The 18029-nt window shown below is 47.3% G+C and overlaps 1 protein-coding gene across 1 annotated transcript in view; it reads left to right on the forward strand.

Moving 5' to 3' along the window:
• The window catches only part of LOC139049671 (uncharacterized), a 71722-nt gene that overhangs the window by 23510 nt on the left and 30183 nt on the right, over positions 1-18029 (forward strand). The window contains exons 7-10 of the mRNA XM_070525361.1: positions 2786-3098; positions 5020-5251; positions 8115-8277; positions 10784-10887. Coding sequence (XP_070381462.1) covers positions 5151-5251; positions 8115-8277; positions 10784-10887 — 368 coding nt within the window. The 5' untranslated portion in view covers positions 2786-3098; positions 5020-5150. The remainder of the gene's footprint in view (positions 1-2785; positions 3099-5019; positions 5252-8114; positions 8278-10783; positions 10888-18029) is intronic.

The following is an 18029-nucleotide window of genomic DNA, read 5'->3' on the forward strand; positions in this document are numbered from 1 at the left end:
CGAAGGTAGCACGGCCCACGTGCACACGATGAGCGGAGATTTATTATTATTATCATGATTACTGTGTGAGACAACCTGGTATTCGTGCTTTTACTGTTGTCGAGTACCGCACGAAACCAGTTGATGTTCGCAGCCCTTCTTGTCATGTTTCGTGTGGGATTGCTAGCTCAGTAAACATGTCAGACTGCTTCAACCCTTGTATCCCAGCTTCCCGCCTTAATAACTGAAGGGCATCTTGCTTTTGTAGTCTAGGTGGCGTCGGCATAGCGCAACCCCAGAGCAACGGCTCCGTCGGAGTGAAACGAAACAATAGCTTCGCTCCAAAAGAAGGGAAAAATTGTATATATAGCTTTGGTGCTGTGGCTTGCTCGTCATGGTAAGCTCGGAAAGTAATAGCACTGTCCATGAACTTCCAAGATCTGGCCCGCGCCGCCGACGGATCTCGGAGGCTGCGTGCTGTTCACAGAAGTTCGCACAAGCATCACTTGAGGGAACTCTGGCGATGTCGCCTGCAGGAGCTGCAAGTGTGACGGTTTATCCAGCACGGGAATGATGGCCGCACTAGATGGATTTGTCCAAACATTGTTCTTCTGGATTCACACAGCTCTGCGATATAACTAATTAATTATTTTGAACAAAATACCGCGTCATAAATGAAAGAATGTATTTGCAATGTTTATGTTTAATTGCCGAGTTTAGGAATATGACTGCTTTGAAATTCAAAAATTCAAACTCTAAACAATAATACAGGGAGAACGTTCGAAGCTACAGGCAAGGATATTATAAATATCCAAGAGCTACTGACCGTTCTCGTTGTATGGGAATGATGTCACCGTCAGAGTTCCCTCTAGGAACTTTGGTAGGAAACCATGTGGTGCTGTACAACCTAAGGAAAACCGTGACTGAGTTCTGCGGGTGCATCTGGATTATTGTGACCCCCGAGATAGCACTATTCTGCTGTTCGCTGAAAAATCGGTGCACGACATTCTCCAAGGCTCTTTTCTTGGCTTACTACGATGTCATTTCTCCTCCTACGAGAAGATACCCCACTGTGTTCGAGGCTTAATTGCGCAGAAATAAGATGAGATCGCTTTATGAAATTGAATGCAGAACGTTAAATGCATGGATATATCAATACGGGCATTTCAAAACATCATATGGCGATTAGCACACTGCAGTATAGATACTTTGTGCTTGAAAGTAAAGATCGGAGCTGTGTAGATCATTCGGAATTTCGAACACAAATGGAAAGTGCTCGCTGTTTGTATCGTATTCTATTCAAGAAGTCCCGAAATTTTCCGATAATCCTTTCTATGTGGGTATGGTTGTGATCGGCCGTTCAGGACGCGACAACTTGTGGCCACAGTTCAGTCATTGACCAGCGAGGGAATAGCCGCGCTGGTCAATGATACAGCTGTCACCTGTCAGCAGCAGTAACTGGCATGTCAAAGCCAGAGATGCGCTCAGTATGACCCGGCCACCACCCCTCATAGTACGATCGGCGTCGGTAAGAAGGGCGACCTACCTCCGGATTGGTGGGACCTGGCGTCACCGACCCCCTGGTACCGGATTGAGGGAAGTGACTAAACAAAGATCACACACGGCATAAAAGGAGCTACTGACGGCGGGATTCATAAGCAACTACCAATTTATCACCAACTTTTCTGTATTTTTCTGTATTTCATTGCATTTTCTTGTACTTATGTAAATATATGTGTTGGTCCAACGTCCTGAATATCGGACCCAGCCTCACGTTCACTTACCCCTCCACGAGGAAAGTGGATCCCACGTCTTGGGACCCCGAGTCGCAAGGATAACACTTATTGCGACCTCGAGCACTGGAGGTTCATGCGAGCGAAATTGCTCTGAATAATTCTGAACGAGCCAAGCCGTCGTCATAGCACAGAGGGAACACCTACTGAGCGAACACACGGGACAGAGAACATATGCTGGCTGATTTGCTGTCATCCGCTAGAAATGCCACAATGTTAAGCAGCCTACATATACGAATGTGTATGAATTTAGGCAAAATCATTTGTTATTGAATCAGTCTGAGCGTATATGCACATTTTAAAGGAACGTGCGGCGCTCCACTGTCACACTTATCGCCGTCAACGAACACAACAGTTTACGTGCATCGGGTGACGTGCTATTTTGTCGTTTGATAAGCTGTCATTATCATGGTAATACTGGTAGGGAAAAGTTATTATTGCTTTTATACAAAGCTCTTTACTTAACATGGCGTCAGTTTGCGAACGGCATAACATGCGCTTACAAAATAAATATATATTTCACCCTTTTGATAAATGAAGAAATGTTCGATATTCTAATGACATTTTCTATTTCGAATATTCGTATTAATCCCACTGTGAAATTTCACTACTCGGACAACCTGCAGATTATCCATGCATGCTCATGCATGAACGTGTAAGAGTTCTGGACCACTGGCATTGTCACGTGCAAGAACACAACCCACTCCACGTGCCATTTGATTAAAAAAAAAAACAAGCGAGGACGAAACCCGGGGCTAGGTTTTCGCAGGAAGTGCTCTTAACAACCAGCCCTGGTTACGTCGATGTCGACATTGTAGTCAAAGCTGACGCACTCAAGATGCCCAGTACAAAGGTGTGAATCGAAGAAAGATTATTAGTGCAGGAACACAGGCGAAATGCATGCTCATCACAGCATTTGTAACGTATACGGGCAATCTTTCTCGATTCATCATTCGTCTACGTTGTCCTTTGCAATGAAAGTACAATGGAGGTTATTTCTTTCCTAAACGCAGACGAATGTTATCAAGACCCTGGCAACGACTCCGGTTGTGATTGTCACGCCTCCAACGGTTCCTAAGACTCCAAAGCCATCAGCTAGCACTCCTAAAGCAACGCCCAGTGTGACAACGCCGACTCCATTGACGACCCCGCCAGTGCCTACGACAACAAAGGCGCCGCCACCGTCGACACCGGCAAAGAAACCGCCGACAACAACGAAGCCGCCACCGACAACAACAAAGTCGCCACCGACAACGAAAAAGCCGCCACCGACAACAACCAAGCCGCCAACGACGACTCTGCCTGCCGCGGTGACCACGTCGGAACGTAAGTCGTTTTACGTGCACCCATGTGTCTACATAGGCGAAATAATGTTTGTCGCTGCGAGGGAAGCGAGCGCCAGAAGAGGAAGACGCCTGAAGGTCGGGAAGAGAATCGCAGCGTTCGCGTTCTTTCCGTTTGTGCTTCGACGCCGCGGTGCTCCCTGCGCATGTTCGCGCTATCTCATCTTTGCGTGTGTAGCAATATGCAATTTCCCTGTAGCAAACCAGGGGCGGCTTGGACAAACATTTAATAACGAAAATAATAGTGAACTTAATAACGTGGTATAGTGCGGACTGCGAGTTGTCTCAGGAACATTTAAAAAGGCGTTCTTAAATTCGTCCCTATTTACGTTATTAAATGCGTAAGCATTCCCATGGTTGCCCAACGATAAACTGTTCGCCCATGCTTCCTTCGCGTAAGACAATCGCTTTCAAGACAGAGCGAGCCAGCTATGTAGAAAGACACATGAGCAGCGTCACGAGAATTTCGGGATGGGCCAACTTGAAATCTGGGGTAGGCCAAGTTAGATGTGGAGGTTGGCCAACCTGAAATTTTGGGGCGAGCCAACCTGAAATTTGGGAGTGGGTCAACTTCAAATTAGGGCACTGGCCAACTTTATATTTGGGGTTGGTCAAATTGAAATTTGAGGATGTCCCACCTTACACTTGGGGATTTGCCAACGTTAAATTTGGGTATGTGCCAACTTACATTTGGGGGTGGGTAAACTTGAAAATTGGGAGGGGGGCAAACATAAAAATTCTGGATGGGCCAAGTTGAAACCTGCGGTTGCGTCAACTGAAATTTGAGGACGCCGACCGGACGCCGCCGCCAGATTCTTCTGCTATACGGTGCTCTTAACGCTATCGCATTAATAATTACTAGAAGGAACTGTGGCGTTGTGTTTCCGGGAGCTGCAGTGGGACCACTTGAGTCAGTGTGGTAATTGTGGGAAGTGCATGGATTTGCCTAATCTTCGTCCTTCAGGCTTCAAACGACTTCGTGATTTGTAAACTCGTAATTTTCTATAATTCACTGCGTAATAAATAATTAAATCAATATTATTCAAATTGCCCGATGGCATGATTCTAAGACAGGAGGGTTTTCTGCACTTAGAAAAGCATAGATTGCTCTGCGATTCACGACAATGAAGGCATACACAGCGTAATGAACGAATCCTCAAGAACGTCTGAATCACAAGCACGAAGATCAGTCAAATCCATGTACTTCACATCATTGCCAAGGTAGCTTGACACTGGTTGCGCCAGACAGTGTTCCCTCTATCACGTTGGAGGAACCTCTATGGCGTCGACGGCTCGTAGCGTGGCTTGTGCTGTGTGTTCCCGGCGCTGAGTTTGCACTGGACCAATACACGGCAGGGATGTCACTTCGCTCGCTGCTGCTCCCGCGCTAGCTCACGCCAGCTTTGCGACAGCGAGTGTCCGCGCTCATCGAGCATGATGCGTTCATGTTTGCTGTCCGCGCCATTCAGGTTGATTTAGTGAGCCTAGGAATGTTTCAGGCCGATAAAAGTGTTATCTTTAATTAGTATAGTTGTCTGCAATTTGCTATCGCAATCGATGATTCGCGTTTCTGGCGAAAGAGCGGCTTTTTTCTATAGAACTCTAATGAAAATCTTATGCTGCGATCGTTCAGCTACCATGGGAATGATGGTTAGTACAAGGACTTGACTAAACCTTGTGCTTGTAGCTGCAATAGATCATGTGACATTCTTCATTGCGCGTTGTGATTCCCTATTTCAACACATTCGTCATTCTCAAAGCATAGCCAGGCAACCCAACTTTGCGCACATCATGGGTAATCATTGCGAAACGAATCAAGTCTACACCTCATACAACTGACTGTGTATCGAGGCAAGGCTGCCGTGTGCGCCTGACCGTAAATTTGCACGGATTTCGCACGACAGGTCCGGGACTGCGTCGCAACACTACCGTGTGCACGGTGAGCTACTTGGACGTCGGTCTGTCGTTTCCTTTGGACGGCCAGTGCGACATCATCTTCTACGACTCGTTGCTACTGCGACCGGAGGACACCTTCATGGGCACGTTCACCAATGCTTACCTGAAGCCGATCTTCGACGCAGCCAAGGAAACCAACATCGCCCACAACACCGAATTCGGGATGTCCGTGCACGCACCGTAAGCAGTGTTGCTAGGTTCCTCTCCCGATGGCCCACACAAGGGTTTTATGGGGACACTAGAGAGCAACAATAGTTGAGCAATTGCATTTTGTCTTCTTGTGATGGACATGTCACGGCAAAAATCTTAAAAATTGTTTTAGGTTGATGGTTTACGTAGAGCCTAAGCTCGTTCACTTGCCGATTCTGCAGAACGTTTATGAACTGCCGACTAGCTCAATTCACACCTTATGTACTGCAGGACAACGAGTTTAAACTTTCTTCTGGTTTCTGTAAACTTTTCAGTTGTAAGTCATTAGACAAGAGAAAGAGGATTGTCTGTCTGTCTGTCTGTCTTTCTGTCTGTCTGTCTGTCTGTCTGTCTGTCGGTCTGTCGGTCTGTCGGTCAGTCGGTCGGTCGGTCGGTCGGTCGGTCGGTCGGTCGGTCGGTCGGTCGGTCGGTCGGTCGGTCGGTCGGTCGGTCGGTCGGTCAGTCAGTCGGTCGGTGTAAACAGCGACAAGGTTACATACATGATTCGTCCAAGTACAGATCATGCAATCATGATCTCGACATTCTATTACGCGGTTACTAGCTTTTAAAGTGACTGACAACCAATTTTCATAGTACGTATATTTTTATTGCAATGGAAAGCTTACCAGTCACAGTGTGTAATCATGATGTCGCGTTTTGGAACCTTTTTTATCAGAATTTTTCAATATGCACTCAGGATGTACTCGTTCACAGGAGACATCCTTCAAACCGTGATAGGTGAGCGCGATAGCGATTATAGGCTGGCATTATTAGGAGGCAGACAACAAGTGCGGCCGTGACTGTGGGAAAGTATTATTTTGTTTAAGAAGTTGATGTTCCTGGGGTTCATGTTTTCCGAAGTTTTAAAGCGTCCAAGGTATAACAGCCCCGTGTTTTTGTGATTTCCTGTCCAATAGCTTCAGTATCTAGCCTGTCAAAATAAAGCCAATCGGATCGAAAAACGAAACGACATTTTCACGCGGGATACTCACTTCAGCGTGCTGCTGTAGCCATGCGCGTGCTTTCGATTTCTGAAGCATAGAATAAAGCGCAAGTGACGAATTATATAGCAAAAACAATTCTAGGCAAGAATTAGGTTGTACCTAATAACAGCCGATTTACGCACACTAATCTCATAGACTACATCCGAAGTGCCAAGACTTCACCATGAGGCCTCACCACTTACTGGTTTTTGAGACTTTCTTTGCCAATTAAAAATTATTCAATCGCGTACAGCATGCTGAATTCTTATCGCTATAAATCATGGTCATTTCATTTCCATCAACGTCTCACAACAAATTCTGGTCAGTTGTCAGTCCCTTAAGGGTGTGCGAATAGTGAGTTTTTACACTGAATCGAATACGATACGAATAGTGCCAGAAACGAATCGAATCGAATATGTATAATCTACTAATGGTTTTCGAAGAGTGAAATGCCGTTGTCACAGTAACTATAAAAGATTGTTCGCATCCTAGTAGGAAAGCTAGCAAGTTTCTGTCATTACGTAATATGTTGTGAGGTGTTGTTAATTTAAATAACACAGACACTCTGAGAATTGTATTGATTTGTGCTGTTTTACGCACCAAAAGTCCGATTTAAAGGCATCCAATGCACGGGACACAGGCGTTTTTGAATTTCGCCACCAAGGAAGTGCAGCCGCCGAGGCCGGGATTTGATCCCGTGACCTCGTGCTCAGTGGCTCACCTTACCCGCTAAGCTACTGCGGCAGGTAATTATGACAATGGTCTGCAAATGGGAAATTAAGCATTCTGAGTCGGTTGTTGCTTAGCTTTTGATTTTGTTGCCCAAATTTCACTTGGCCCGCCCCCAAATTTCAAGTTGACCCAACCGCCAATTTAAGGGCGGCCAACGTCCAAGCATTACTAACCCCAAGCTTTAAGTTGGTCCAACCCCAAGTTTCAAGTTGGCCCGCCCCCAATCTTCAGGTTTGCTGATCCCTGAATTTCATGTTAGCCTGCCTACAATTTTCAAGTTGGCCCGACCAAAACTATTAAGTTGGCCTGCCCCTGAATCTTCAGTTGTCTCACCCCAAATTTCGAGATGGCCCATCCACAAATTTCAATTGCACAACCCCAAAGTTTCAAGTTGGCCCACCCTCAAATTTCAGTTGAGCCCCTCCCTATTATAAGTCGCCCCATCCATTTTCTATTAGCCCTATGTATCCCTTCGCGTAAAGTGTCGCGCTTTTTGCACTAGACACGATGTTGCTAACAAAATTATCTCCGACCAACTTCTTATTTTTGGCTTCAAATGTTCGTTATCACTTACAAAGCAACGAACGTCGACATTTACTGTTCTAACGAATAAATGTCGTCGCAAATAAAACATTTTTCGGCAGATACAATCAATAACCCTTTCGCTAGACAGATTTTGCTGGAGTACTCGTGAAAGAATGCTCTCACATTAAAACACAAACGCAGCATTAGGAGCAAACACTAAGTGTTTTGAGCACATTGTTCTTCAGAGGGGAAATTACAGCTGCATGGCCTTTAAAGTATGGTTACTTAAGCGACGTAGCCTGCCCCACTACACAATTTCTCACGTTTTACTTCTATACTATGCCTGTGGTGGTGAAAAATTACCATACTTTTGTTCCAATGTTATATGTAAGTGGGCGCAGTTGAAGTTTTGTATTATTCGAAAAGTATTCGAGAGACATTCGCATTTACGAATAGTGACTATTCGATTTCAAATATTCGCACATCCCGACAAGCTTTCCCAAGAAAGTGTTAGCGAAAGTGTTTATTACATGCGAAACGTCGCCGGATGTTTGTGACAGTCACTGTTTAATGGTTACCTTGACGAAATTTCGTCACCTTTATCTGCTTCGCAGCGCAATTAACGACTTCTCCGCCGAGGTCAAATCAGATGCCGGGAAGAAGCACTACAAGGATCACTGGCAGCACAAGATCTACCACTGGGGGGTCCTCAACATCCACCATCTGATTGTGAAAAGCAACCCAGATATCTTGAAAACGGCGCTCACCGTACTCAAGGTTAGCTAAGGCAGCAGATATCGTTAACGTTGTTTCAATCATGCAACGTGTCGAGTCAAGAAAAGTACAGGAAATAAGTGACGCTAATTTTGCGCTTACCTCAAGGAAGGATCAATTGGATACCAAAGTATGTTCCCGCAGTCAGAATTCGGTACGTTCTTAAAGAACTGATTGTGATACTGATACATGCATATTGATTATTTCTTGTGGACCATGCACGCGGGCGCCCCGACGAAGAAGACAAACGCTCTCTGGCTCTCGAGCTGTCGGCTGAACTGGCCTGCGCTGCAGTTACCCTTTGTAAATATACTTTGTAAATAGTCTCCAGTTCCTAATCTGTCGTTCGCGTAACAATACGATGCACAAATGAACGAAGACACGTCCCCATTGTTCTGCAAACCTAGATCTGAGAATATCATGTTGAGCTTTTAGTTCGGCTTCCTGGAAATTGATAGTGTATGGGATCGGCACTTGGTAACTCGTGTTCATGCCCCCAAAATAAGTTATGGTTCTTAAATTTTCGGAATCAAAGAAGCACGGTATCATTCTTGTGTTGTTACTTCTGCGTAAACGGTTCATCGCCAATCTGAAAGCTGAAGTGGTGTGTCCAACCAAACAAAGCTGGATCGCAAATTTTAATATTCTGCAGTTTTACGTGTGAAAACCACCATCTTATTATAATGCAAGCCGCACTGGGAGGGGCACTAGATCAATTTTGAGCAGCTGGTGTTCTTTAACGCGCATGCAATACATAATGCAAGGCCGTTTTTTCTTCTATTTCACTCCTTGTGAAATGCGGCTGCCGCAACCGCAATCTGTTCCCGGGACCTTGTTCTTGTCAGCGCAATGTCAAAGGCACTAAGCGACCACGATGGTGGGATCGCAAATTAGATGTCATCCTATGTGCATATAATTGATCACATAGGCTAAGAATGTTCTAGAACGATACTGTGTGCAAATGTCATTTCCATTTCGGCAGAGGTGTGCCAGCAATTCTGCCGCCGTTCATATAAAGTCCGAAGATTTCCCAGGAGTAATTGAAAGGTGGTGGCGGTATAAAACACTGCACATACCTGTGTGCGATGTGTGACATGCGTTCTTTATTGTATTTCATTGTCCAGCGGCAAAATGTACATTTATCAGACCCTCAGATGCCCCAGTGTACGATTGAAAGAACGTTTGCTCTCTGTTAAACATAATGCGCCTTCCCATCAATCAGCCCACTGTGACGGTCCTGTAAGTGTACGAATACATACATTTCATTTAAGGCTGATAGTCAATCGACTATCCGAATTATGGAGGCTTGAGCACCCTCACGAACTTGAGTGCCCTACCCGCAGCTCCCCTGGCGCCTTTAGCGCATCTTAGGGAGAAGGGAGGGGGGGGGGGGCAGGTGATTGGGCTTCTCCTCCTCTACTCCGGCCGCGGCTGCGCATGGCTGTCCGCTGGGCTAAGTGCATACGTGGCGAGCCACGCGGCGTATCTAGGAAGTAATCTGCGGCGGGAGCAGAGTTCCGGCGAGCCAAACTGGCTGGTCGCTTCACGTCCGTGAGCTATGCTTTATGGCGTCATGCTACCTGGACAGAAATGTCTATTGCCGAGCCCGGCATGATGAAAGCGGTGATGTCAATATCACCGCGTCTTCCTCGAGAGCGTATCCATTAGATTCCTCGGCAGTGGGGCAAGGTGGCATGACGTCACAGGTCGAGGTGCACCGGCCTTTTTCTACCTCGGAGGCGTCGTTCCCGTGTGCCGTCTTCCCACGCGCTATATAACGTCGGAGGTCGCGTGATCTCGAGCGATACACGCGTTGACGAAAGACGCAGCTTCTCCCCCGCGCACTCTCCGAGGCCGGCGCTCTTCTTTACGTAAGCATTGCGAGAGCAAATGCTGGGGTTTTACGTGCGAACACCACGATCTGATCACGAGGCATGCCGTATAACTTAAATAATTAACACACACCGGAATAATTACTACTCGGGTTCTTTAGCGTGCACCCGATGCACTGTACGCGGGATTTTTCTCACACTTCACGCCCATCGAAATGCGGCCGCCGCGACCGTGATTGGACCGCTTAGCAGCGCAACGCCGAAGCTACTAAGCGACCGCAGCGGGTCTCGATGACGTCGAGATCTTAAAGACCTCGAGGGAATGGAGCTCTCTGAAAGCTTATGACCATCCGTAAATGTGCACACCACGTTTGGAATTAGATATAGCATTAGAAGATGAAAAAAGTGTGGAAGGTTCACAAAGGGCCAGCCCTGGAGCTCTGCGTGCTCACTTTGTGTCTTTGCGCTCTTTGCACTTTCAATCTAGCAGGGAAGCACTTGTAAGAAGTTATTTGCATTGAAAGCGCAGTGTTTCAAAAGGTATGTGACGAAGAGCTACAGCACGGTTCTTGAGATGCTAACGGTAAGACGGATTATTAAAGGGCTAATAGCCGTGCGGCACTATTCTATGCAGTGTAACCTTTGACGATTTCCATTGGTGACGCAACTACTCGCAGGAGCTGAAGGACATTGCTACAGCAGCGGGCAAGAACGCCTCGATGGTTGTCGGAGTTTCCTGCAAGGCCCCCGCTGGCTGTGTTAAAGTGGCCGAATATTTCAAGTAAGCTTCCACAATTTATCCACTCAATTCGACGAGCTTGCTGTAAACGTTTAGACAGACAGACAGACAGACAGACAGACAGACAGACAGACAGACAGACAGACAGACAGACAGACAGACAGACAGACAGACAGACAGACAGACAGACAGACAGACAGACAGACAGACAGACAGACAGACAGACAGACAGACAGACAGACAGACAGACAGACAGACAGACGGGTTAAATTCTTTAAAGAAAATTTGAATGTCTTTCGCCAACGCAAATTTGATGTATTCATTATAATATATGGGTCACAACGGATTTCAAAGTTTTCTTATACTCAGGAAAAGTTGGCCATAGAAGATGCGAATACAAGCCGAATGACAAAAAATACCACCTAACGATCGGGTCTAAATTTTTTGAAATGGGATTTTATTACCAACCCGTTCTAAGCTTCATATGTCAATACCGCTCAGTCATTGCACAAAACGGAATTGGTAACAGCTGTTGGTAGAGCCTGTCTATTAGTGTAAAAAAATTTACGGGGAAAGTTCTAACACACCTCTAAGTGTGGCAGTATTTGTAAACATGTCAGCTAATAAATATTAAAGGGACACTAAAGGCACCTAAACTGGCAAAACATTGCAGAAACCTCCAGAAAACCTTTTGTGCCAGGAAAATGCTTACTTAAGATACGATCGCGTCCTAAAGGTCCGCGTTCCTCTAGCGCTACTCAAGTCGCATGCCACGAGCGAGGAGGTATGACGCTGCATATGTCATCACCACCCTTTACTGTCGTCGCTGATGAAAATGGCGCCTGACAGCCGATGAGGCGGTTTCTTAAAGACAAGGTCTTCAGCTGATTTCAAGCGGATTGGGCGCATCTGAAATCTGGGTATCTTACAACCACATCAAGAAAGAAAACGGTCAGTTGGATGACCAGTAGGTGTCGTATGAGCATGACAACGGTATTGAATGATGTCTCGTCATGTCGAGAAGTAGTAACGGTCAGAAACTAAGTATCCAATAAAGAGCGACTGCAAGTAGCCGTAAAAAAGCGATAGACAGGAGTCTGTGTCGCTGCCGCCCTCTGCCGTTCCACCGCCAAGTGCATTCTAACTTAACTGCATGCCGAGTTCGACAAAGTTCGACACGCTTAAGTTCGGCAGGCTAAGCTCGACACGCGACTAAGTTCGACAGGCTGCTACTGTGCAATCAGCCGTCGGAAATACGCAACTGAGTGGTCGCCAACGAATTGTGTTCCATTCGTGCTACAAAACGTGCCACGGTAGAAGGAAAACGTGTGCAGTAGTCGGTTGCAAAAATAGTGACCGGCAATAGGCCGCTCACTACGACTGTATTATTGCGATAGCAATTATATGGACACTCCAGGCGAATTTCCGCCATCGCCGTGATGTCTCGGATGAAGTCCAGTGCGATAAAGATTACGGCCGCACGCCGTGTGCGGTGGCTGCGAGGGAAAAGATGCGAGGGTGAGCTGAGAAGGACGGTGGCATGGCAGGCCGTCGTTTCCTCGCTCGTGCAAGGGAGCCAGGAGGAGAGGGTTCGCGCGCTAAGAAGGGGTGGGCACTGTGGTCGCTGAACGCGCCCTTCTTCTAGGTAATCTGCGGTGTCTACGAAGGCCAGCGGAACCGAAAAACACAAAGTGCACGCAAGGTTGGTGGCATTGTGTGCACTGCGTTTGCGGTATTCTCAAGCGCCAGTCGTTTGCATTGAAGCGAGGCAACACGAATTAACGGCAATTCGCTCGCCACTGCTGCCGCACTTACTCGCGCCAGCATCCGGACAGCGAGTGTGCGCGGCCATCGAGTAAAATGCGTTCATGTCTGCCTGGGCTAGCATGAGGTCATGCTTTTTATTTGTTAGTAAGCGGATGTTTACAGCGTATTACAAAGATAATGCTAATAATATAATAATATAATATATGGGGTTTTACGTGCCAAAACCACTTTCTGATTATGAGGCACGCCGTAGTGGGGGACTCCGGAAATTTCGACCACCTGGGGTTCTTTAACGTGCACCTAAATCTAAGTACACGGGTGTTTTCGCATTTCGCCCCCATCGAAATGCGGCCGCCGTGGCCGGGATTCGATCCCGCGACCTCGTGCTCAGCAGCCTAACACCATAGCCACTGAGCAACCGCGGCGGGTAAAGATAATGCTAACCATACGGCGTAGAGCTGCAGTGTATTATTTGTTATAGCACTCGATGCGTCGCCTTTTGGACAAAGCCGCAATTTTAATTCGGGCGACAAAGAAAGTTCGTGGTTGTATCTTTTCTTTCGTGATGTCGGCGCTCATTTATTAATGCCACAGTGCGACGCGACAGCACTGGAGGGTGCGTCTGTCGCGTCGCGGTCACGCGACTTTCACGCGCATGTTCTTGACTCTTTTCGCGCAAGTTTCGCGAGACAGCCAAGCAAGCGTAGGGCTACACGAATCAGAAACCGCTAAAACATAAGAGCGTGGGCGGGGCGTGGTGTAAGAAAGAAAAAAAGAAAAATTCGCTATCCGCCGCATCATTGTCAAGGGCAACTTCCATTAGGTTTTTTTTTAATCGATTCGGAACTGCACAAGAAACATCTTCTTCCACCTTATAATGTAATGCAATGATATTTATTTTTTATTACAACTGGTTCAGTACTAGTAACAAAAATTAAATTATGGGGTTTTACGTGCGGTCAGGATTGGGGGCTCAATCCCATCGCCCGTGGCCCTTTGCCAAGATTCGAGTACGGCATGAATTCGAAGGTAGCTGGCCCATGCCGTCGTCCAACTTATTTACGCTGAGGACGTTGATGAAGTGAAGAACTGCTTCTCATCGAGAACGAGGAATATGGGTTTATTTACAGAAATTAAATCAGTCTAACATGACTGCTTGAGAAAAAGAGTATCAGTCCAACATGACTGCACGAGAGAAGTGTGTCCAGCATTCGCACAACAACAGTTTTTATACACTCGGTCCGCCGGCCATACGAGGCGGCGACTGTTCGTTTACTCATCGCCAACTTGCCGCCGCTCCGCAGAACAATTTACGTACACAAAGGCACACACATTCCGATGCCCGACGCCGGCGTTGGAGGGGTGCCGTTCCGGGAAGTATCGGCGCCAATCGTGGGTAGCTCGTTGTCTTGTCTGGTCGAGGCCTGGGAAGCACCAAAAAACGGCTTTCCCGCGGCAGCTTGTTCATGCGTATCAGATCAGGTCCGCGCTGGAGAGCTCCGGCACCATTGTTCGTCCACCGAACTCGTTCCGTCACAATGGTGACGGGGCTGGTGGATGGATGCGATTTTCAGCACAAAGCCCGCTTTTTCGAACGCCTCCTAGCTACAGCGACGGAGAGTGGGGGATGCGCGTCTTGTCCCCTAGTCGTAATTGGGTGGCAATTTTGCCTTGCAGCTCGCCATTCTTAACAGCGCCTCCATGGCCCGAAAAATCTCGACTGTCTAGCGCTGACAACCGCTAGGCAGGAAGAGAACGGCTGGTGGTCAGGGGGGGATTGATGTCTTGGCTCGCAGCGACCACTTGTGTATTGATGTCATCGCCCCAAAACATCCAACAAGGACAGGCAACTGCAAAATGAACCCCACAACATGGCTCTGCGCCGAGATGACGTGCATTGCCTCTCACTTTAGACTCGCTAGGCTTAAAAAAACAACAACATAAGTGCAGAAACAAAAAAATGCTGCATTTCGCTATGCCAATTTCTGAAGCAAATTCCTGCTGACACATTCAGCAATCATGGAGGGAATCCTGCTAAATGAGAGGGGATCTTCTTCGCTTAATAAAATTAATACTAGTAACCCTAAAATTTATGCGGCACCCTAAAACGCAGAATTCAAATTAGCCTGCTCAAACCATCCGCATTGCTGTGCAACTTTCCCTTCTTATATCTAACGGAGAAGTTGTACTCTTGGAGAGTGAGGCTCCATCGGAGCAAGCGGCCATTTTTGTGTGACATTTGATTGAGCCACGTCAGAGGACAGTGGTCGGTCTCGAAGATGAACTTCGCTCCGTACAAGTAACACGACATCTTCTGGGCGGCCCAAACCAAACAAGCGCATTCCTTCTCTGAAGCACTGTAGGCTTCCTCCCTTACATTTAGTTTACGGCTGGCATAAAGGATACGATGCTCCTCGTTATCGTCGCCGACCTGACTAAGTACCACGCCCATACCTCTGTCGCTTGCGTCACATTGAATTATGGATTCCTTTGTGTAGTCTGGCGCGCGAAGCACAGGACGAGAAACCAATAGCGTTTTCAAAGTTTGGAAAGCGTTCTCTTTGTCCTTATCCCAGTGTACGTTACTCGGTGCTCCTTTTCGGAGGGCGTCTGTTAATGGACTTGCCAATTGCGAGTAATTCGGAATGTACCATTGATAGTACCCCACAAGTCCCAAAAATGAACGAAGGTCCGTTGTCGTGCGCGGCTGAGAAAATTCTCCAATCGTAGCTATTTTCAGCTCAGCGGGCCGTCTCATGTCCTGACCGACAACATGGCCCAGATAAGTAACCTGCGAACAACCAAACCTACACTTTTCCGCTTTCATCGTTAAGCCGGCTTTAAACGTACGAAGCCTCGCATTCTTGTCGTAATTGAATTTGGCGTTCTTTTCAGCTACTGCAGTGTTCTTTCCGACTAGTTCTTGGGTTGCGCTTAGCCGTTCCAGTAAATTTAGCACGTATTCAACCACTGTTGGACTCTCCCCTCTTTCCTCCCACATCTCTCTTAACATTCTCAGTGGAGAACGGAGTGTCCTCCCATACACTAGTTCTGCTGGTGAGAACCCTGTCGCCTCATGTGGAACCGTTCGCAAAGCAAACAAAGTTGCCGGCAGACAGTTCTCCCAGTCCTCCTTGTGCTCGTAACAGAGCGCACGCGAAACTCGCTTAAGCACCGAATGCCACCTCTCTACACTGTTTGACTGAGGGTGATAGACAGAACTGTGTATTAACTTTACCCCGCACTTCTGCAAGAATGTGGAAGTCAGTGCGCTCGTGAATACTGACCCTTGATCTGCCTGAATTTCGGCTGGAAACCCAACTCGTGCAAACACTGTCAAAAGCGCGTCAACTACTTCGGTGGAGCTGAGCTCTTTCAAAGGGATTGCTTCTGGAAACTTGGTAGCCGGACACAGCATGGTAAACAAGTACCTGTAGCCTGACTTTGTTTTTGGAAGAGGCCCTACCGTGTCTATTACAAGTCGTCTGAAAGGCTCCGTTATTAAGGGCATTACCTTTAGTGGAGCTTTCCACGTCCCTCCTGGTTTACCAGAACGCTGGCAGGCGTCGCATGATCTTACAAAGTTTTCTACGTCTTTGAAACAGCCAGGCCAGTAGTATTCCATAAGAAATCTTTCCTTTGATTTGTTTATGCCTAGGTGGCCAGACCACCCATTGCCATGACAGAGACTCAAAAGGTCCTCCCTATACTTAGTAGGTACAACTAACTGATCTAAACTCCTACCCTTTCGATCTCTGTAGTGCCGATACAACAATCATCCTCTCTCATGTATCGTCACGTTGCGCCTAGCAATGCCTTCTTTAGCTGTCATGTAATTTAGCTAAGCTCTCATCATTCTTGTGCTCAGCTGCCAGTGACTCTCTATCCGCACGTAAGAGCTGATCAAAGTTCCTTGAGGCCGGTGATAACAACGACCCTGTCTTGCTTGTGAGGGCGTCAGCTTGCTCTTCCTGCATGCTAGAACCCTGACACTCTAGTGCTACGCTCTCATTGAGCTGGTCAGCTGGCAGGCTCTCCTCAACTGTTCTTTTGTCCCTCGGGCCTAGGTCGGATTCCGGTATTGAAGTTATCCCCTTTTCTGCTTCCGCTGGAGGAACTTCTGCATTTTCAGTCGAAAGCGCCGCGATCTTACGAGCTTGGCCTGTGCTATGCCCTCTCCCAGTTTGAGCCCTCTGTCACCCAGTAACTGATTCGAACGATTCGAAAGGATGTAAGGATACTGCAGTGACAAACATTTCGAAACTGCAGCCTCAGTCTCTTGCTCCCCGAATGGTCCACTGATTTTGACTTTGGCCATGGGCAGACACACGCTGTGTTCTTCTACAACCTGTTTTATCCATGCTACTTCTCCGGTGAAGTCATCTACCGTCACGTAAGACGGAGGGACAATGTCCAGCGTGGCGGCACTGTCTCTTAGCACTCGGCATGGTTTTCCATTAACTTGCAGGTCATGGAGATATGGACCTAAAAGTTCCATATTGTCACCTTTTTCCTCCACGTAGGAAAAAACTACGCTAGACTTCTCGCAGTTTACAGCTATATGTCCCAGTATGTGGCATTTGTAACAGCGAATTGGTCTAAAAGATTCGAATTCTCTTTTCTGTTCTTTTTGGGCGGTTTCTCCGTTAAGTTTCTACTCGCTCTTTTCTGCGGGCTTTTCCTCCATGTCTACAGGGTCTGATCGTCTAGTCTGCGCACCCTTTTTGAACGGAAATGGTTTCCGCGGTCCATTTCGACCGTCCCAGTATCCCTCCTCGGCGTTCAACTTTCTACGGGTTGCGTACTCTTCGGTTAATTCAGCCACCCTTTCCACAGTGTTTACATTACCTTTGTCTTGCACCCACAGTTTCACAGCTTTGGGGATGGTTTTGTAAAACTGCTCTAGACACATGCATTCAATGATCATGTCTCTGCTGTCGTACGCTTCCGCGCTTTTAAGCCACTCGACTAGGTTGGCCTTTAAGCTATATGCAAACTCCGGATAGCCCTCGCTATCTTTCTTGCCTGTGCTCCTAAACCGTTGCCGAAAAGCTTCGGCTGAAAGGCGGTATTTCTTCAGGAGACTAGCCTTAACTTTTGCATAATCATATGCATCCTGTGCACTCAGTCTGGCGATTACTTCCGCCGCCTCACACGGCAACATAGACAGCAACCGCTGTGGCCATGTACTCGGGCCGAAGTTAATCTTTGCGCAAGTCCTTTCAAAATTGCTTAGGAACAAGCCTATGCTGTTAGATATGGCGCCGTTTCCTGAGGCTACTTCGAGTTCCCCAAACCACTTCGAATCGCAGCACAGCTAATTGAGGAATGCAGAAGCAGGAGTGCCACATTGCTGAGGCAGGACATTTGCAAACAAGTTCGTACGCCGCCGGGATTAGAAGGGGCCCTCGGACAAT

This window comes from Dermacentor albipictus, chromosome 9 (genome assembly GCF_038994185.2).
Source record: "Dermacentor albipictus isolate Rhodes 1998 colony chromosome 9, USDA_Dalb.pri_finalv2, whole genome shotgun sequence".
In the NCBI taxonomy this organism is placed as follows: domain Eukaryota; kingdom Metazoa; phylum Arthropoda; class Arachnida; order Ixodida; family Ixodidae; genus Dermacentor; species Dermacentor albipictus.